This window comes from Xiphophorus maculatus, chromosome 23, assembly GCF_002775205.1.
Source record: "Xiphophorus maculatus strain JP 163 A chromosome 23, X_maculatus-5.0-male, whole genome shotgun sequence".
Classification (NCBI taxonomy): Eukaryota; Metazoa; Chordata; class Actinopteri; order Cyprinodontiformes; family Poeciliidae; genus Xiphophorus; species Xiphophorus maculatus.
This window is the reverse complement of record NC_036465.1, coordinates 12,048,206-12,069,552: the sequence shown is the minus strand read 5'-3', so window position 1 is coordinate 12,069,552 and position 21,347 is coordinate 12,048,206. Positions and strand designations below refer to the sequence as shown.

Sequence of the window (21,347 nt, the reverse complement as noted above, 5' to 3'; positions counted from 1 at the left end):
ACCCACCTTTCATGTTCTGCTTTGGGGAGATCACAGGAAAGACCCGGAACTTTCCAAAAATCCATTCTGTTTGGCCTGGGAACATCTTGGTAGGATCACTGTGTATTGCAGTGGAGAGGGATTCCTTGATTTTGGCTTTTGACATTTTACCCCCACAAGCAGATGTTTAAATTAGAGAAGAAAACTGATTCATTTAATTAGAATTAAGGGTGTAAACATGGCTGGCTTTCCCTAAAGGCAGGGAAGCCAGCCACTAGCTTTAGGGGAATAAAGCTAGTGTCCATAGTGGCCCCTAGTGTCCCTAGTTTTAGGGACACTAGCGGCTACTAGCCCCTAGGGGCTACCATGTCAATAGACATCATCATATCGATGTCAATAGACACTTTAGAAGTGTTTCTGGGGTTACATGTGACAGTGTTCTGATGTATTAAAGACTGTTTTCATTTTTAGACTTCAGAGGAAATTGAGCTTGGAGAATTTCTGGGAAAAATATTATAAAAGTGTAATTAAATCCACACTTGGGTTGCAGGCAACAGATGTCTTGTTTTCGCTGTGGATCAGACTTCTTGTTTGTTTCGGCTCCCTATTGCTAAGCGACACATATTTCTTTAAGAGAAAAACAACCCCAGATATAACAGAAAGATCACAAGTTTTCATTTTATTTATTTTTTTAATTTTATGGGTCATGTTTGTTTTGAAAGAGACCATGAAACATTTTTTTCTTGTTAAGAAAAGTAAGCTTAAATTGTTTTCTTCTGTTTCACTGTTAATCTTCACATTTCCCTACCTTAGAACTACTGAGAAATCTCCAAAGAAATGGAATCACGCTGTGGAAAGACTGACATGTGTTCATCTGCAACTCAGAATGTTAAAAACTCAGCTAATGTAAATATGAAAATCCAATAACAAAAGTCTTTTCATGTATTACCTTCTTCTGTTAGATGAGACTGACTGCATGACCCTGCTTCTGGTTATTCTGGAGATTTCTGCCTGTTAATTTGGAATAATTTCTTCTCACTGTCAACCCATACTAATTTTGAATGATGATGTGAAAGTGAAAATCTGATGCAATCTAACGATTTCCTTGAAAAGACACTTTTTATTGCCTACCAGCAACACAATTTAACTGGATTGTCATGAATTCATTTGTAAGAATATGAAAGAGTATTAGAAGACATGCAATTGGATTAGAGTTGGGCCAGATTTTTATAAAATACCAAAACGACTGCCTTTCTAAACCTGGTAGATCTTCTCAAAAGTTGATATTTAGCGCCACCGGCTGGTCAAATACAGGACTTCAGACTTTCAAATCAAACGAAGGAGGAACTTTAGGATTATACTACTTTAAAGCTGCTGTAAAACTAACCCAGGCAAACAGGGGTGGTGTGAACTTACTACAACTGCAACAAAATAACTACAACAAAATAATGAAATAACAACAAAAAAAGAAAAAAAAGAATGAAAAGGTCCAGGAATCTGTAACTGGAAGAGCAAGAGCAAGATCCTAGTCTGCAGAAAATGGTAATCGAGAAATCCATCAAAACAATGTAAAAGGCCCCTTTGCCAGGCCAGTTTTCACCGACACTTGATGCCAGTTATTTCAGCCAAAGGTAAACCAACCATAGATCATGGAAACATTTTCTTTTCACTCCAAATAGCTATTAATTCTTTAAATAATTAAAATATCTTAAACTTAAACATTAATTTGTTTTCACAAGAACAATAAAATAAAAATTAAATTGAAAATAGGCTTGAAATTCAAACGAGGTGAGTTTAACCCTTTGATGTACAACATATGTACACCCCTTCTAATGATCAACATGGGTCAAAAATGAGCCGCATTCATTTTCCATGTTATTTCATGCTGACTGAGTTTTTCTTTGCTCTGTTTTTCAAAATCAATTCATTTTATGATTGAATATTCCAAGTATTCATTAAATATCTTGTTTTTAATTACCACAGATCATTAATTTATTTTTTTATTTCCTACTTTCTGAACAAAAATAATTTTTATATTACTATACATGGGTGATCCAAGTGTGATTTAAAATTAAATGTCTTAATACTATAAAAAAAAAAAGTTTCAAGTAATTACTTTAGCAGTGAATGGGGCCAAACAGTTATTTATTTAATACTTGCAACACGTTTGTCATTTTATCACACATACACATAAATCCTGATAACAGATAACAGCTATTGAACTGAACTTTATCTGTGGTTGAACAACTGTAAACTGGTGAAATGTGACCAAACAAAATAAAACACAACTGAACACATTAGTAGAACACACACTGCCATCTCAATTTCTGCATGCCTCACAAATGATCACTAATTTTTTGTGCTCCTTGCACACCGGCCTAGTGCACTGGTACGGAGCCCTCTAGGGGACATGGGGAATTTTTTTTCTTTTGCGTTATCTCGCAAAACTTTTGCGTTACCTCGCAATACTTTTGCGTTACCTCGCAATACTTTTGCGTTCCCTCGCAAAACGTTTGCGTTCCCTCGCAAAACGTTTGCGTTCCCTCGCAAAACCTTTTGCGTTACCTCGCAATACTTTTGCGTTCCCTCGCAAAACGTTTGCGTTCCCTCGCAAAACCTTTTGCGTTACCTCGCAAAACTTTTGCGTTCCCTCGCAAAACTTTTGCATTACCTCGCAATACTGTACTGGTCAGTTATGCAGCATAATTGAATACTGCAAGCCTTTCCTACGGTGGGCGCCGTACTTTATGCTTTAATATAAGGTTATGTGAGGTATTTCCATGAATGTTAGTATCTTTTTGTGAAATATCTGAAGTTTTATATCTTTCTTTAGGATAGAAAGGCACCACAAACCTACGATATAAACAGAAACCTTCCGTAAGTAGGAAAGAAATAAAAATACATCCTAATTTGGACTATTTCTGAGTTATTATCGCGGTTAATAAATCATCTGACAGTTTTGATTGTGTCTCTGTTGTGTTCGTAACCTGAATGGTTTAAAGAGCTGCTTTCAGTGCCGCTCCATCTTAACCTTAACAGACATAAACATGCAGTAAAAAATAAATCGATTTTCAATCAGTGTTTTGCACCAAACAGTTAATAATAATAAACACGTTTTCACTGAGGCTCTGTAAGAGCCATATGAATGAAATAAGTAATTATTGATATGACAGGAGCAGGAGGCTTTGACACTTAGGTGTGTCGACGTGGGAGTGACGTCACCAGGTATGAATGGGAAGGATACTGGCTTTGTGTGTTTTAGGAAGCAGTGAGCGGGGCGGTCAGTCCTTGCAAAGTTTGGAACCTGATCATCAAAATGGAATAAATCGATAATTGTGACAGAACAAAGAAATGGTTTGGAGCTGATTGATACACGGACAGATGAGATTCCCCGAGATAACCCAGTGCGGCCCTTTACCATCATTAGTTTGTCGTGTGTTTAATAATAAAAACTTGTTAACAGTAAAAACTGTTTGGTGCAAAACACTGATTGAAAATCGATTTATTTTTTACTGCATGTTTATGTCTGTTAAGGTTAAGATGGAGCGGCACTGAAAGCATCTCTTTAAACCATTCAGACTAGAACACAACAGAGACACAATCAAAACTGTCAGATGATTTATTACCCGCGATAATAACTCAGAAATAGTCCAAATTAGGATGTATTTTTATTTCTTTCCTACTTACGGAAGGTTTCTGTTTATATCGTAGGTTTGTGGTGCCTTTCTATCCTAAAGAAAGATATAAAACTTCAGATATTTCACAAAAAGATACTAAAATTCATGGAAATACCTCACATAACCTTATATTAAAGCAGAAAGTACGGCGCCCACCGTAGGAAAAGCTTGCAGTATTCAATTATGCTGCATAACTGACCAGTACAGTATTGCGAGGTAACGCAAAAGTTTTGCGAGGGAACGCAAAAGTTTTGCGAGGGAACGCAAAAGTATTGCGAGGTAACGCAAAAGGTTTTGCGAGGGAACGCAAAAGTTTTGCGAGGGAACGCAAAAGTATTGCGAGGGAACGCAAAAGTATTGCGAGGTAACGCAAAAGTTTTGCGAGGTAACGCAAAAGTATTGCGAGGTAACGCAAAAGTTTTGCGAGGTAACGCAAAAGAAAAAAAATTCCCCATGTCCCCTAGAGGGCTCCGTACACTGGGAACACCAGCTGCTGGCTTTTCTGTCTTTCGAAACTGGGCAGATCGCGCACCTCTTCCTCTTCCTTTGGCCCTCCTGTCTGATGTCCTCTTGTAGCTGAGTGGTGGCTGTGTCTTTTTTTAACCCACACCTTCCCATTGCCTCAATAATATGCTTCTGGAGTTTGGGTGTGCCCTCCATGCGCCTCTTCATATGTGGCATGACGAGCTCTTTGCCCAGCTCCTTGATAAATAGTCGTCGTGCATTACTCGCACCACCCATATAATCAGGGTGTTGTGCACTGAAGTTGGTGTAGGCATTGAGTGTGGCAACATCCAGCATATTGTACCAGAGAACCATGGGCCACCTCCTTGTTCTCCGCAGACATGTGTAGTTGCTAACCATTTGATCCATTGTGTCCACTTCTCCTTTTGTTTTATTGTAGTACTGGATCACTTCTGGTTTCTTCTTCTGACTGCTGTTATCCACTGCTTTGTCATCATGCATGGTGCTCAGTAGGACAACAGCCTTTCCTTTCTTCTGCACATAGCTCACCATGGTCATGTTGCCATAGAATCCAAATTCTGAGCTATGAAGCTCCCATGATTTGGATGGCTTCATGATAGATGGTATGTCAGGCTTGATCTGGTGAAGAGTCCCAACGATGGTCAGATTGTTCTTGAAGAGCTTGGTGAGACTGGTGAAAACTGGTGAAAAAGTTGTCCATTGTCCATGTAGAATTACAAAAGCTGTGCTTGTTCATAACTTAAGAAAGAAAAAATAAAAATGATGATTTGTGGTAAGCAAAAACAAGATATGTACTGCATATCTGGAAAAGTAAATGATAAAATTAATTTATTTCAAAGTATGTCAAAGAAACACTCAACCGTACATGAAGTAACCTGGAAAATGAATGCGGGTCTTTTTTGACCCGTTTTGTGCATTAGAAGGGTAGTGATACAAAAAGGGTTTTTGTTCAAAAAGTAAGAAAGGAAAAAATTAATTAAGGATGTATGATGATCAAAAACAAGTTAATTGAGGAATACCTAGAATACTGAATGATGAAATTAATTTATTGCAAAGATATAGAAGATAAAAACTCAGCCGGGTCACTTTGACCCATGTTTTGCATCAAAGGGTTAAGAGCAGATATAAAATGAAGCCAGTCAGCCAAGCAAAAAAATCTCATCTAACTTATTCATGAGAAACACAGTAGGACTAGAATCGGGTGCCTGGGCTTTAGGTTGTTCAAATGTTGACAAACAGTCTAGGTAACTGCAGAATAGATGTCACAAGCAGACCTCACAACACTCATGCTGTGATAGTAAAAATAATGTTCACCATCTCCTAAAACTTTTAGACTTGATCTTCTAAACATTGTTTCAAGGCAACACATGAAGAGTGAGATCTATTTCCAAATTTCACGACTACAGTTATTCTCTTACTTGGACTCATCAGACCATAGTGAAGACTTTACATATTTTACAGGTATATTTTGTGAGATTCCTTGAACTTTAAACATTGTAAATGTCAGTTCAATATTTTTTGTGTGACTTTAAAAATGAAATTATGCGTCTTGGGATACAACACTGTTAACGCCTTTTTCCAGTGTTGTGAAAAACTGGTACAGAGTGGTGAAATCTTTCCAGGTTCACGTGGAAAACAGAGCATTAAGGAATAGAATAGAATAGAATAGAATAGAATTCAACTTTATTGTCATTGCACTGTCACAAGTACAAGCAACGAGATGTAGTTTGCATCTATCCAGAAGTGCTCTACGAGATATAAATCTTTATTTACAGATGTACAAGACTATGTATGTATGGACTATAAGGGGTTATAGCAAAGAGATATAGATATTGTGTATAAATATAAATATAAATATGGGAGCTATATGCACAGATTATACAGATTATACAGAATATACAGAATATACTAGAATGTTAGGGAATGGATTATATATGTATATAATATAATACAAGATAAATAATGGCAGATACAATTTACAGGTTGTATGTGTTTGTGAAGAAAACAGTCCGTGATGTGTGTATGTGTGAGGATAGTCCATGTGTTATTGTTGTATGAGAGGATAGGGGAGTACAGTCCTTATAGTTTATGTTTTATGTCAGGAGGCGTTCAAAAGCGTGACAGCTGTGGGAAAGAAGCTGTTCCGGTGCCTGGTGGTTCTGGTCCGTAGGCTTCTGTAACGCCTCCCAGAGGGCAGGAGGGAAAAGAGTGTGTGTGTGCTGGGTGAGTGGAGTCCTTTGTGATTTTCCCGGCCCTTTTCAAACACCGCTTCCTGTAGATGTCCTTGATGGCAGGGAGCGGTGCCCCGGCGATATACTGGGCAGTTTTCACCACCCTCTGCAGCGCCTGCCGGTCGGAGACAGAGCAGTTCCCGTACCAAGCTGTAATACAGTTGGTGAGGATGCTCTCAATGGTGCAGCGGTAGAAGTTCGTGAGGATCTCTGAGGACAGGTGGTTCTTCTTCAGGGTCCTCATGAAGAAGAGGCGCTGATGCGCCTTCTTAATGAGTTTGGAGCAGCTGGTCGTCCAAGTCAGGTCCTCGTAGATGTGGACTCCCAGGAACTTAAAGGTGTCCACACGCTCCACCACTGTCCCCTTAATGTGGATGGGTGATGTAGGTCAGCGTTCCTCCTGAAGTCCACGATAAGAGAAACATAAGTGATCTTCCATTTTGATTTAATGATGATTAAAAAATATATATTCTTGTACTTTGATTTACTGATTGATTATAAGAAATGTATTTCTGTATTTTGATTTATTGATGATTATAAAAATGAGGATTTTTTGCACTTTGATACTACAAAGAGTTGATGTAATGAAAAGCAGAATAAGAAATGAATGGCATTATGAATAAATGGTAAAGAGAATCAAACTTAGATGATTACAGTGAAGCCTCGTTTTTCGCGGGGGTTGCGTTCCGAAAAGAACCCATGATAGGCAAAATCCGTGAAGTAGTTACCTTTATTTTTTTACAATTATTATACAGCATAATTAAATACTCTACATTGAAACCAAAGAACAAAAACTGTTTTCAGGCCCAAGCATTTTTTTAAACAAATATAAAGCTTTCTTACAAATAACTACAGTAAAAAATAATCATTTTAATCATCAATAGGACAAATTGTGACTCTCATATTTCACTGCGTCTCTGACTGTGACGCTGCGGCCTGACTCAGCTCTATAGTATCTTTTTCTTCTGAAGCCTGTGGTGCAGGTGTGTTTTTTCAAAAGAAGAACATAGTTATCAGTAGTTGCTCTTTTTTTGTTCTGGGCAAAAAACATTTACCAAAATTTGCCTAGCTGTATCACGTATATTTAAATACAGTAACGTTATTGGCACACAGGTAGAGAAGAAGCCCGGAGAGTGTTTAGTCAATCAGGACGCAGAATACAATGCAGGGTGAAAAAATACTGCACAAAAAAATCCGCGAAGCAGCGAGGCCGTGAAAGGTGAACAGCGTTAAAGCGAGGGTTCACTGTACTATAAGAAGTTATGTTTGAATTAATACAAAGTTGATTATGTTTAATAATTTATGATGATTTACAGAAATGTAACTGAAGTAATGATACATTGTGTGAAGTGAAGTGAAGTGCTGTTCCCAGGCTGTGTTGTAATTAGAGCAAAAGTTAGGGCCAGAGCTGAGCAGGGAAAGAGGAAGTAGCATGTTTTCTTCAAAACTAAATTGGGGAAGTAAAGGCAGATGGTCAGTAGATAAACGGCAAAAGAGGAAGTAAGTGAGGCATCAACTGTTGTAAGAAGGGTTGGTGCTTTCCAAAGAACCATCGAACGTTCAAGAAGTAACGTAGGCCATCACCCCATACACAACTATGGTCTGAGAGAGCATAAAAACCCATGAAAAGAGGAATAAAGTGCTCTTAGTCCGCGGTGCTGAAGTCAAGCCAACAAGAGGACGCAGACAGAAGATTAGCAGAGGACCGCAGCCACGCAGCCAGAAGGCACAAGATTTTGCCGTACAAAGACAAAGACTCAGACCAAGGACATTTGAAGTTTTCTGTTGCAGAGATCATCCATCATCTGGGTATGAGTTGACCTGCTCCCCAAAGCCTCGCTCAGTAAATTAGCGACACAGTTTAGGGAAAGAAGTCAGAATAGATTAAAGGTGGTTTATAATGATTTTAATTTTTATTCTTAATTCATAATCATTGATAATTAATCTGTCTGTCACTTATCCTTGCTAAAAGCTTGCTTAATAAAGATACATTAAAATTTTAATAAGATTTGTGGACAGTGAAATTAATTGAGTCATTTATTATTTTATGGTTATCCTAATTAATGTAAAACCTATGAACATGATTCTAGAAATGTGGTGGCTTCAGAAATTCCTTTAGTGTTGGTAAAATAATGACCCTGGGGGTTATGTTGAGCCACTAAAAACTATCTAGCCTGTAACAAGTGCACATTGTTGAAAGAGAGAGGGCTACCATTAACCGGAGCGGTTATTGAAGTTATGCAGTTGTGAGGGCTTCTCAGCTGATTGCTTCTTAACTGAAAAGGGTCATAGCTCTTGGATTGTAGTTAGTTAAAGCTAGATGAATTTCCCTTGATGCTACCTTAGACAGATTATCTCTCCTAGACCTGCCTCATTACTCTGTGGGTTAGAGATTTTCTGAACCCGTTAGACGGAGAGCTGGTCAGTAGTTGGTCCTTGGGAGTTGTAAGTTTTAGGGAGGGGCTGGCTATTGCACAATAACACAAGTAATCTGAGAAAGCTTTTAACCTATTTCACCGTTGTTCCATCTTAGTTTGTCCTTCCATTTTGGTTATTGATCAATAAGTCAAAGTCCAAAACAAATCCTTTGAAAAGATCCTAGTTTACTTTTCACTGGCCGATATCAGTTTTTCAGCAATTGAGGTAACAACTGCATGAAGATACTTGTTGAAATATTTTAAACAATATATGTTTCAACTGTTAATATTTTATTTTAGCTTCAAGAGCAAGTCTTGACAGAAGGAAAAGGAACACCAGCTTCATCTTTCGTCTTCGTCTTTCGGTTTGTGATTTTATTTTTTCTAGTTTTCTGATTAAGTGTTTGTCCAAATCGTATGGTTAAGTTTCATATTATTTCACATTACTGAATTCTCTTTTTCTATATTTGTTTCCATAGTGGACAATGAAGATCCCACTTGCCTGTTTGCTGTTGCTTTTTAGCTCTGCAATCTGCCAAGATCCAATTGTTAGAGCCCGTTACAAAAAATTTATAAACCAGCATATCAATGGAAAAATGAGCATTAAGCAATGTGATGCAGTAATTAGCATGAGAGGCATCTCAAAACCTGACAGCAATGAATGTAAGGAAACCAACACTTTCATCCTAGCTAGACCTAAACAAGTTAAACCGGTTTGTGGAAGGGCAGGTGAGCCATATGGTCAAATGAGGAAAAGCCTTCAACCTTTTCACGTTGTTGTCTGTACTCTGAAAAACCAAGGTGCTCGACATCCACGTTGCCAGTACAATGGGTCTAGTCGTACCACAAGAATTGCAATCAGATGTGAGCAAGGCTTTCCTGTACATTTTGACAGCGACATTGTTGTTATTAATGAAGGGTATTAATAACAACAATGTTATTAATAACATTATGATGTAAGTGTTTACTTACATCATAAGTAAACACTGATTACTTATGATGATGCATCCAGTGGGCTTTTGTGGCTTGTTAAATAAAAAAAGTTATTAATTTGCATTTCTCTGTGTCTATTTGTTAATAAAACAATACTAACATGATTTACAGTGTAAGATTAAAATAAAGGTATTCAGAAAATACAACATTTTTAGGAAAGAAAACTAATATTTCCATCAGGACTGTATCAGAAAATAAAAGAAGTTATGAGTTTTCCTGAGAACATACTGGGTTATTATAGGATATGTAAAAGTCATTCTCTGCCATGGTACAGCCAGAAGAAAGCTGTAAAGAGTGATTCGTTCTGCAGCAAGTTGAGGGCATAATGGATTTATTAAGTATCTGGAAATCCTGGGGGAAATGTTATACCTTTACAGTAGTGTCTTCAATCAGATAAGCCAAAGATGAAGTTCTCTTTTAAAATATTCAATAATTTGCGGATCCCAAGTAAGTACAGTATTAAATGTTTAAATTATTTAATCTTTAGATTTTCTTGTCAGAATATTTTAATACAAAATATCATACCTGAATTCCCGATTACAGAACATTTTGCTTTGGTTACTTTTTGCTCAATAACATTACCAGGTGACTTAATTTGAAGCTAGTCAGTGGTTTGTGATCCAGTGGCAGGGTTAATGACTGATTTATTATCAGTTCAAAGACTTTGTTGTCATATATTTTTTCTGAAATTCAGTCTTTTAGAGGTTTACCAGTTAATGGGTTAAATAGTATGTCCGCAGTTACAAGGAGAAAGCAGAATAATTACATCTTATTTTCAAAAAGCTTCATATTTGCACATATATATTCTACCCAATCAGACATATTATTATTAACATCTTATGCCCTCCACATGTTGGTGCCATAACAGTCAAAACACCATATAGACTTCTGGCATTTCCCATCCCACCTGACCCCTTGCACCACCTTCTGGCTCCCATTTCCAGCTGAGGGAACACCATTTTCAAAGCTAATTTTCATCATAAGGAGTCTTTTGGGCTGCACTTTGTTTGATACCTCATTAAACATTAAACAGCACTTCTATTCTTTGAAATCCTTTTCATTTTTTCTGTAACATTAAAATTTTCTAAGAAGCTTTCAGGATTTCATTTGCTGTAAGCAATGAAATAAAAAAACACTTGAAATACAGTGTGCAAAATCTGTATTACATATGGACTTCATGTTTTCAGTATAATTACTGAATGGTAACAATTAATTCAACTGTCTACCACCAGATGGCAGCACATCAAGGGAGATATGACCTTTTTCAGGTCATGTCTTGTTAACAGAAGCTCACAGATGAAATTTGAAAGGCCTAAAAGTCTCTAAGCTTTCAGAGAAACAGTGTAACACTTAACAGAGTGAAATAATGTTTAATCAAATCCTCTGAAAATGTACAATAAAAATTATTTTAAGATAATAAATTTTACTTAAAAATTATATTGCTTACTGGATAAGCTCTTTTCTAAAGGCTTTAAACTTTTTACGTTTGTGATTTTTTTTCATATTGAAGGTGAGTTGTTGCTCATGTCATCTTCATCTTACTGTTTTGAAATTCTACAATAGGCTTTGAGAAAAAAAAATATTTTTTTTTTACTTCAGGATTCACACAAGAATATACAACATAAACATTTTCCTTTGGAGAAGATGTCACTCTAACATGCAATTTACAAACTAATTTGTCAAGTTTCTTCTTCTGGATGAAATTTGTTGCTGAAAAAAAAAATACTCCAGTTCTTTTGAGAATTAAAATTGGAGCACTTGTTCCATTGCTAAAACTCAGCTTTTCTCAGGAAGCAATTCACTTTTTTGAAGTACAGCAGCTGTACATACTAAAACATTGTAGCAGGAAGATATTAGGAAAAAACTGAGGTGCTCCAACATCTTCATCTTCCACAAAAACAATTGGGCCCAAGATTGTTGGCCACAATATTTTAACATGCTTGATGCAACACCTTCATTAATGAATTGACGTTACTAAAAGAAGTCCCAATTTCTTGCTGTTTTTTGTTTTGAAAAAATATGAGAATTAAATATCGCTAATGCAGGAACCTGTTGTAATATCAGATGACATGCCTCAACAATGCAATTCATTTAATTGAAACGTTAATAGTTTGTCAAACAAGGCTTGGTGAGTGCATAACATTTAATATTTTTATATTCCCCTTTCTTTTCCCTTTCAGCAAGAGATAAATCTCCACAGATCAAATACAGAATTATTTTAAATAAAACTTAAATAAAATTGACCAATGAGCACCATGAGTCACTACTTTGTTGATCATAGGTGTGACTCATGTTTACATGGAAAACTACTTATACTGCTTCACAAGTAGAGGTAATGGAAAGGAAAGGTTGTAGTGTGATCATTTTCACTATGTTGATAAATGTAAAAACAAAGAAGAGATCAATTATTAAAAAAACAGCCTCCTCCCATATCTGGGTCCCCTCCCATATAGCCACATACAGCTTCATAATATGTTTACGAGATCTAAATAATCAGATACCTCCCCTGAAATACCCGAACAATGATGATCATACTTTATACAGTTCTTCTCTTTCCAATTGGACGTGAGTATTGCTGTAAACATTAAATTATCTTGCCATTTTACATTGACGTTTATGTACATTCAATTTGTCCTTCAGGATGTACACAAGAATATACAACAAAAACTGTTTCTGTTGGAGAAGATGTCACTCTGACATGCAGCTGGAGACGTAATTCATCAGGTTACCTCTACTGGATGAAAGTTGTTGCTGGAAATTTGCCTGAAGTCTTAGGAGCAACTTATACTTTTGGTGGCATCATTGTTAACTCTACACCTCGATTCGAAACAGAAAAAGAACAAGGAACTTTTCTTCTCCATATAAAGCAAACAGAGCTGAAAGACACTGCTTTTTACTACTGTGAGGAAATATTGGAGCTACAGAAATCCCTTCAGAATGTGACTTTTTTGAAAGTTAAAGGTAATTGGAACAATTATTATCTAACTGATGCTCAACTTTCAGTTTTTAGAAGTTTCTCTGTAGGAAAAAATGTAGGTTGCATAAATTAATTCAATTTATCCCAGCGCATTCTCTGCAGACTTGAAAATGATGTATTGTTCCGTTGTACCTCTCAGGACCAGAAGCTGAAATTACCACTGTTGTTCAAGAACTCCCATCGCTTCCAGTTCATCTAAGAGACTCCGTGACTCTTCAGTGTTTGGTCCAGTCTGAATCTGATGACCATGCAAGTTCAGATCATCACAGTGTTCATTGGTTCAAAGCCAAGTTTGATGAATCTCATCCCAGTAAACTTTATGTTCATGGAAAATCTGCAAGTAAATGTGAGAGGATTCCTGAGACCCCGTCTGTGAGGAAATGTGTCCACAACTTTTCATTGAACAATGTCGGCTCCTCTGATGCGGGAACGTATTACTGTGCCGTGGTCACATGTGGGCACCTACTGTTTGGAAAAGGAACAAAACTGGAAATTGAAGGTATTTTAACCAATGTGTCATTTAAACTTTTTCTTGTTCAGTAATTGTTTACTAATCAAAGTGAAATGTGTGCCACAATTATGACTGAGCCTTAAAGTTAAGTCACTCTTCTTGCTTTTGTTCAGTACACCTTACTATTTTCTTCTTTAATTTTCAGGATCTTTATTTGTCTCTCATTCTGTTGGGACCATTATGTTCATTGTCCTGTTGTGTGCTGCTTTGGCTATCACTGTGACAGTTATTGTCCGACTAAATCACACCAACAAGAAACTAAGGAGAGGCGCCACTGGTAAAATCTTATTCTACTGCAATCACTATCTTGTCATTATATATATGTATATATATATATATATATATATATATACATAGATAGATAGATAGATAGATAGATAGATAGATAGATAGATAGATAGATAGATAGATAGATAGATAGATAGATAGATAGATAGATAGATAGATAGATAGATAGATAGATAGATAGATAGATAGATAGATAGATAGATTCCTTTCTGTTATTTATGTTTTCTCTACATATAACACAGAAGCTGCTGCAGATTCTGAAATAGCTGCAGCTCAACAAAGTTCGGCAGTAAGTTGGGAATATTCTGAGTTGGAAAGCACATCTTGTGAGTTTTCTCCATCATAATGTTTTTTTTTTTTCCTGCAGACAAATGAAGATGGTTTGATTTATTCTGTACCAAATTTTGCAAAGAAAAAGGCTGAGCAAAAAGGAAAGAGAGACACAAAGACAGCGGGCGGACAATGCATCTATGCTGGTGTCCGGACTTCGGGGTATGAATAGCAGCGTTATCTGGTTTACAACCTGAAGAGTAACTTGATGATATATCATTCAAAACAATTCTGATTTCTTTTTTTATTGACATGAGTATATGTGAGAATCATTTTATCATACATTTAATTGGATAGTTTGACACTTTTTTACTCTGTTTGTCCCTTTGTTATATGTTAAGTCTGACAATTTACTGCTTTGTACTGTTACTGCTGTGTCTGTGTGGTGACTATCTGGATTTTAATTAGCTGAAACTGGCTCTCATAATAAGAAAATAAGAGGTGTAGCAAATTGACAAGTTGCTTAATTAAGAACAACTCACACTGGCAACAATAAGAACAAAACAAAGAAATAAATAATGAAAGATTCCTAAGTGTTATAAGTTTAGACTACGGCAAAGAGAAATTTAAAAAAGTAGTTTTTTATGGTGTGAAAACCATTTAGCATTTACTACTGAAAATAAGTTTAATTTTAAAATATTTTTATTTCTGAAACTGTTGTTGACTTTTTAAATGATTATTTAATTCTGTTTACCTAATATTTTAATATAGATGTCTGAGAATGTATTTTTTTGTTTGCAAGTGTTTTTGATGTGACTGCTACTTTTTGCCTTACTTTACAGTACAAATAAGTTTATTCTTCAACCTAGAAAAATTGACATGTAAAAAGCATAAAAATTGCATGTTGCATTGGCTCTGATAATACGTAGTATATTTGTCTGTTTTATAGAGCAAATTTTAATGTCTGCCTTTTTAACGTTTCAGTTAAATTAAGAACATCTAATCAATATTAAATTTAAATTCCCTTGAAACTGTGAGGTGCATTATTACCTTTAATAATAAACAATTTGTTCATGTTACAACTGGTGAGAAGAAACAAACTGACAGTGAATGGCAACAAAAAAATAAGTTCATTCTGGATTTGGAGATGAATAAATATGAAGACAACCACAGAAGGTCAGTAAAACTGTTAAGAAGTTAGAACACACATGTAAACAACCTGGTTGAGAAGAGGTAGATGAAACAGTGTTTATTAAAAGACTGCAAGCTATTTCATGTCAATCTAGTGTTCAAGCACAATTTTAAGCTTTATTAATGGGCTTTCCCATAGAAGTCATCAACATGATGCTCTCATAATGACTGGTTCATCTGAACATGAGAAATGTGTTTTAAAAATTTAATTTCTTATCAAACACTTATAATCATTGATTTTTCCTACTTATTTGGATAACAGCATCATGCAGTTGCTGCAGATTTTTTTAGCTGTAAATATATGATGCAAATCTCCCTTTCCACATTTTCATTTTAATTTTAACTGATGACTGCCCAGCAAGTTCAGTAAACGAGTTTGAGAGGCTTTGAACCTTGTCTCGTGGGCCATCATACTGCTGATAGCAGCCATCAGAAGAAGTGCACACTGTGGTCATAGGAAATAGGAGATAGTCAGCATCAATATTCAGATAGGCTCCATTGTTTACATTTATGGCATTTAGTATAATGCAACAGGTTCAAGTTTTCACAAACAAAGTTCAACAAAAGTCTATTTCCCAAACCATTTCAACACCAGAAGCAGCCTGTACTGTTGATACAAATCAGAATGGATCTATACCTTTGTATAATTTATGCTGGAATCTGAAACTCCTATCAAATACCACTGCTCATTCGATCAGAGAACCTTTTTTTTAAACTGCTGTGGTTCAATTTGGTTGAGCCTGGGTCAACCAAAGCCTCAGGTTTCTGTTTTAAGCTGACAGGAATAGCACTCTTTGTTGTCCTCTACTGCTGTCACTCATCTGGTTCAGTGTTTGGCCTGTTGTGTGTCAAGAAGAGGTATTCTACATACCTTGTTTCTTTTTTTGTCCATTCTTAGCAAACTCAATAGATGAGTTATGTGTGAAAACCACAGTAGATCAACAGTTCCTGCAATACTCAGAACAGCACTACGGTTTAACAGTTGAACGTCATTATGTTGGCTGCGTAGCATGCAGGAATACTCATCTGGACATGTGGGATGAGGATACCTGCAGAGAGTACCCAAACATTATGCTAAAGTAAGTGCATATTAATTGAGCAACAACATATTTTTGCTCCAATAAAGGGATTGGTTGATTACTGCCTTGTTATTGACTGATTCATTTAATTGCTGTTTAAAAAACAATTAAACAGGTGTACTTAGTGAATTGGCTGGTGAGTGTAAGAAGTGTTATATCTCATTCTCAATATCAGTTTGTGTTGGCAAATACGTTCAACAAGCTAACCTGAGGAAGCAACTGGAAGAGAAGATAATAAATTGCAATTGTAAATTACTGAAAGGCCATCACCATTAGCGGTGCTTCTGTGGTTTACAGAGAGATATAGTTTCAATACACTTTGAAGTATATTGTGTAAGTTGTGTAAAATACATGCGGGTTTGCAGGTCAGAAAAACTATATGAATCAACTTTAGGTGGCAGCGTAAAAGTCTTATGCAAAATGTCTTCATGCATCCATAAGAACCCTTTCAATTATGAGTTAAACTTGCAAAAAAAGTCTGAAATAAGACAAAATTTTAAAATAGTTGTGGTTTGAGTATGCGAGTGGCCATTTCCTTTTGATGTCAGGAAATAACGGTTCAAAAGCATTTCTTGGAAAGAGACAACACAAAGCGTTTTGTAACTTTTGCACCTGTTTTTTTCTTTGGAGGGGGAGGGCGGTGGTTGAGTAGTTTCAGAGATTAAATAGTTTCACTCTTAAGTTGCTATCACATGGGGTGCTATCTTGTCATGTATCCCCATGAAGAAACGTTACATGGCTTTATAAGGGGGGAACTTAAGTGGGGAGCTTCGATTCCTCCAATGCTACTTTCATGTACTCCTGTATTGATTTGTACATATGCAGAGCATGTGTGTGTATTATGTTGTTTGTGTTTAACTGTGTCAGAACTGAGTATGTTACTTGCCATGAATCCACCATTTCAATGTATTTTGTTTTATAAATTACAAGAGGAACTGACTGATTGGGGAATTACGTTCTAGCACTGCCCCTAGGGGTTGGGAAATTATTAGCACACCTAATTATACCATCCTGAGGTGAGAAAAGCACCTACAAAGCATAATTTCACTGATTCTGTAACCACTGTGGGTTTTAAATTCCGGTGATGCTAACGCACTGTTATTTCTTTTCAAGTCAAGATGCATTGACATGTAGGCTTATCTGGTATTTACATTTTATAAGCTACAAATGCATATGAAGAAAAATTGCACACAAATCTATGGAACTTTTATAGAAGAGTTATTTGTCAATGGCATCATGGCATCAAAGTCTATTCTTCGAGCTCCCTGTAGCTCAAAGAATAGACTTTAAAATACTGTTGTTAGTTTATAAATCACTGAACGGCTTAGCACCACAATACATTAAAGATCTGCTGTTGTTGTATCAACCTTCCAGACCTCTCAGGTCCTCCGGTTCTGGTCTGCTCTGCATCCCCAGAACCAGAACCAAACAAGGAGAAGCAGCTTTCAGCATCTATGCACCACAAATTTGGAACAAACTTCCAGAAAACTGTAAAACAGCTGAAACACTGACTTCTTTTAAATCTCAACTGAAAACCCACCTGTTTAGAATTGTATTTGAAATGTAATCAATTCTATATTGCATTGTGATTCTGGGTTTGTAATGATGTAAAGCACTTTGAAATGCCTTGCTGCTGAAATGTGCTATACAAGTAAAATTTGATTGATTGATTGATTGATTGATAACACACCAATTAATCAAAAATGCTAATAAAATTTTAATCTGCATCATAATACTTCATAGTCTACAAAAGAGAACTAGGGCCACTAAAAAAACAAACAAAAAAAAACTAATTCTAACTTTCATCAGAAGATGAAATAAAAAAATCTGAATTCTAATAGACAAGTTTGCTTTACATTAAGAAAAAAAAAATATTTCAATGCAATTGCAATGTTTTCAATAGCAAAAGCAAATGCTATTTTCTTTTCTTTCTTTTTTTTAATAAAAAGTGAATACTTTATGTCCAACTTAAAAGGGGCAGTTTTTTCAGTTTTCCTGAAATTATTTTAAACTAGTGCATCACCCTTTTGCTAAAGGATCTTACAAAAAATAGAAACGGTTGTTTTGCCCCTTTTTAAAACAGACTACAAAACCTCAAAAAGCTGACATGCAGAAGACACCAGCATGACAGGAAATGAAGCTATAAAATCGGCTTTCGTGTGGGTTCATCAGGCAGTTGGACATGTCATGTCCACCACGAACCACAAACAAGTCTCACTCCATCAGGATGATGCACATGTGGATTGTTTTGATTTTTCTGGATCAAGGAGGTAAGTACTATTCACATTATTCGAATAAAATCTTATCTTTGTTTTAATACAAAAACAGCATTTTAAGTTTATTTTTTCTCTAGAATATTTTGTTGTCCCATTTAAGTCTCGTTTATCTCGTTTATAGACAACATTTCTGCTGAAATATTGTCACATGTACGGGGATAAATTTACATTGAAATTGGAACTGATGTTTTTAGCTGTTATTAATGGTAATTATTTTTGGATTATGCAGATTCACTGATTTCAGTGACCACAGGCCAACTAGGTGAACCAGTAACCTTTACTTGTTCGCTTTCTGATTCGGACTACAGTAACACTCGAGTAAAGTGGTATAAACAGACTAATGGAGATACTCTAAGATTGATAACAATCCTGATGAAGGGAAATACCCAGTCATTATTTGAGAAAGGGTTTTCTCCCTCACGGTTTTCTGCAAACTATACCACATTCAAGAGCACGTTGACTATCCTCAAAACCTTTAAAGAAGATGAAGCCCTGTATCACTGTGCAGTATCTACCTGGAATACAGATGAGTGGTCTGGGACTTATTTGTCTTTGAAAGGTAATGCATTTTATAAGACTCATTTCATGCCTAAAAGAGGCAATTACTCAAACAATTTCTGAACTTATTTTTTCTCTCACATTTAGACATAAATACAAGACCATTAAACTACAGTGTTGTTCAGTGGCCAACAGTATCAGCCCCACTTCAGCCTGGGGACTCTGTTACCCTCCAGTGTTCAGTCCTACCTCATTCCCAGACTGGATCCTGTCCAAATGAACGCAGGGTGTCCTGGTTTGGAGTCAGAAAAGACACTTTCCGTGGAAGCATCATCTACACAGATCAAAATGCATCTTACAATTGTGACAAGAAACCTGACACATCATCAGATTCTAAAAGATGTGTTTATCACTTCTCAAAGAATGTCAACTCTGATGATAGTGGGACTTACTACTGTGCACTGGCCATGTGTGGGGAGATTATATTTGGAAATGGAACCAAACTTGAAATTGAAGTCAAAGGTAAGAGTACAATAGTTAATGATAGGTATTTACCAAAAAGTCTCTAACAGTTAATAAACTAAAATTAATTTCTGTGGATTATATATATTTATGTATGTATTGCATAATTGTTTTCAATTTCTGTTAAATAAAAGTAGTTTTTATGGGTTATATCTTTATGTGTAAGACGGCTACAGGTGGCCAAATTATGGCGTGCTTCTGATGTGTACTCTTGTGGCTGTAAGTGGGTTTGCCGTTGTTATTACCATTATCAGGACAAAAGGGGATTTCTGGAAAGGTAAGACAGCATACATTTTCACAACTAATTTTGGAAGCATTGTAATCAAGCTTTGGTATTTGTTTATTTTTTTTTTATTTTATCTGTGAATTTTCCTCTTGTATTTTACAGTTGATAATTGTCTACAAGAAAAAGTTGAAAAGCAGAAACTAAAGGTAATATTTTCAAAAAACACATATTATTTACTGACATACATATGTCCATCATTTCCATGCTAAACGATAAGATTTGGGTTTCCGCTGATTTCCAATAATTCCCTGATTTGTCTCTTTTCAGTTCAGTTCAAATTTATTTAATCAAGAACAGCACATTAAACAATGTTGCAAACTAAAAACAGAGTAACCATCATTTTGTACATCGGTTTTCTAGCCACAGGCTAATATGCAAACCCAGTCCTTGGTTCGACCTTTTTTTAAAAGAGTGACATTTACTGTGGTGGCGCAGGGGGTTAGCACGCCCCACGTTTGGAGGCCTTAGTCCTCGACGCGGACCCCTGGTCCCGATGACCTTTGCCGCATGTCTTCCCCCCTATCTTTGCCCTCTTTCCTGTCTGCCTACCGTCACAAAAAATACGAGCCACTAGTGCCGCAAAAACTCTTCGGAGAAAAAAAAGAGTGAAATTTAAATACATTTTTATTATTCACAGTCACATTATTAATACGATCACTACTAATGTGTGTTTCTTTAGTAGTTTCATTGGTTTTATGTCTGTCCGTCTGTTTCAAGCACTTTCGCTACTGGCTGTATAAAAAGTGTTCAGTAACCGATATGATGTATAGGTTATTGGTGTGAATTCTATAAAGTTGAATAAATGTCGTTATTTAAATCTGTCACTGAAATTATTATTATTATTATTATTTTTTTTTTTACAGAAAGAAGAGGACACACGTATTTACTCTACTGTTGTCTTTGGTATAATAAAAAATACAAGTCAAGAAGGAAAAGATGAAAAAGCAGTAAAGAGGGAGAAAATCTATGGCGCTCTAAAACCATAGCACGGAGTTAGCTTTTGAAATACTGATCTGTCCAGGCGAGCGGAGATAGCTTTTGAAGTCAAACTGAATATTTTAAAAGACCCATTCTCATAAAACTGATGGAGGAGAATGTGCCAATTGTGAAAGCAAGAAAATGGATCAAATACTGATAACCCTGTTTCCTGTTTTGTCTTCCTGTTTTTTTTTCCCTGTTTTAGAAAAGTGAAACCATAAAGAAGAAATCTTCTGCTCTCTGTTTGTTATCAAAGTATTAAATAAAATTTGATCAAAGTTTGCATGTTCCTTTTTTTGTACAATGAATGAACCATATACACTAGGGTTATTATTTACACTGACTGATTGTATTTGCAATTAATTTTTAATAAACAAAAGTCTGTTACTTCAAAAGATATTTGTAATTTATGTCCAGCTTTTTCAGACATTTTATCCAATGTATATAAAATGTCGGTTTTATCAATAAGTTCAGTGCATGAAGTCATAGGATTTGCGAAGGCCAGCATGATATCTCAGGTTCTTTCCCCAACTTATCTATGGAGAAATAGAATATATTTGTTTTTATTTTCATCTGACAATATAAAACAATAATATAAAGATGTAAATGCATAAATGATTTTTTTAATTTAGTGTGTTATTGGTATGAGGAGCTTTAATAACAAATTAATTTCTTTTAAACACATCTA

The 21,347-nt window shown here is 35.8% G+C and overlaps 3 protein-coding genes across 3 annotated transcripts; 2 read left to right on the top strand and 1 right to left on the bottom strand.

Annotated features, from left to right (window-relative positions):
* Positions 1-2,299: 2,299 nt before the first annotated feature.
* On the bottom strand, positions 2,300-4,735 carry LOC111607144 (piggyBac transposable element-derived protein 4-like). The gene is made up of 2 exons (XM_023329059.1): positions 4,137-4,735; positions 2,300-2,368 (listed from the first exon to the last, which is right to left on the bottom strand). Exons 1-2 carry the CDS (start codon positions 4,677-4,679, stop codon positions 2,300-2,302), a joined length of 612 nt encoding a protein of 203 aa, XP_023184827.1. The 5' UTR covers positions 4,680-4,735.
* Positions 4,736-12,305: 7,570 nt separating this feature from the next.
* LOC111607142 lies at positions 12,306-14,415 on the top strand. The gene is made up of 5 exons (XM_023329058.1): positions 12,306-12,348; positions 12,900-13,259; positions 13,417-13,548; positions 13,802-13,848; positions 13,927-14,415. The coding sequence occupies exons 1-5, from the start codon at positions 12,306-12,308 to the stop codon at positions 14,059-14,061; spliced, it is 717 nt and encodes a 238-aa protein (XP_023184826.1). The 3' UTR covers positions 14,062-14,415.
* Positions 14,416-18,284: 3,869 nt separating this feature from the next.
* Positions 18,285-20,940, top strand: LOC111606908. The gene is made up of 6 exons (XM_023328335.1): positions 18,285-18,369; positions 18,605-18,934; positions 19,021-19,395; positions 19,562-19,672; positions 19,784-19,827; positions 20,545-20,940. Exons 1-6 carry the CDS (start codon positions 18,327-18,329, stop codon positions 20,665-20,667), a joined length of 1,026 nt encoding a protein of 341 aa, XP_023184103.1. The 5' UTR covers positions 18,285-18,326; the 3' UTR covers positions 20,668-20,940.
* Positions 20,941-21,347: the final 407 nt, after the last annotated feature.

Excerpts from the sequence above, each read along its gene's own strand:
- LOC111607142 (XM_023329058.1), top strand. The coding sequence starts at position 12,306 with ATGATGATCATACTTTATACAGTTCTTCTCTTTCCAATTGGAC. Across the intron at positions 13,260-13,416 it reads AACAAAACTGGAAATTGAAG|GATCTTTATTTGTCTCTCAT; the intron begins GTATTTTAACCA and ends TTTAATTTTCAG. Across the intron at positions 13,849-13,926 it reads CAGCTCAACAAAGTTCGGCA|ACAAATGAAGATGGTTTGAT; the intron begins GTAAGTTGGGAA and ends TTTTTCCTGCAG.
- LOC111606908 (XM_023328335.1), top strand. The coding sequence starts at position 18,327 with ATGATGCACATGTGGATTGTTTTGATTTTTCTGGATCAAGGAG. Across the intron at positions 18,935-19,020 it reads GACTTATTTGTCTTTGAAAG|ACATAAATACAAGACCATTA; the intron begins GTAATGCATTTT and ends TCTCACATTTAG. Across the intron at positions 19,828-20,544 it reads TTGAAAAGCAGAAACTAAAG|AAAGAAGAGGACACACGTAT; the intron begins GTAATATTTTCA and ends TTTTTTTTACAG.
- LOC111607144 (XM_023329059.1), bottom strand. The coding sequence starts at position 4,679 with ATGACCATGGTGAGCTATGTGCAGAAGAAAGGAAAGGCTGTTGTCCTA. Across the intron at positions 2,369-4,136 it reads AAGCCAGCAGCTGGTGTTCC|CAGTGCACTAGGCCGGTGTG; the intron begins CAGTGTACGGAG and ends AGGGCTCCGTAC.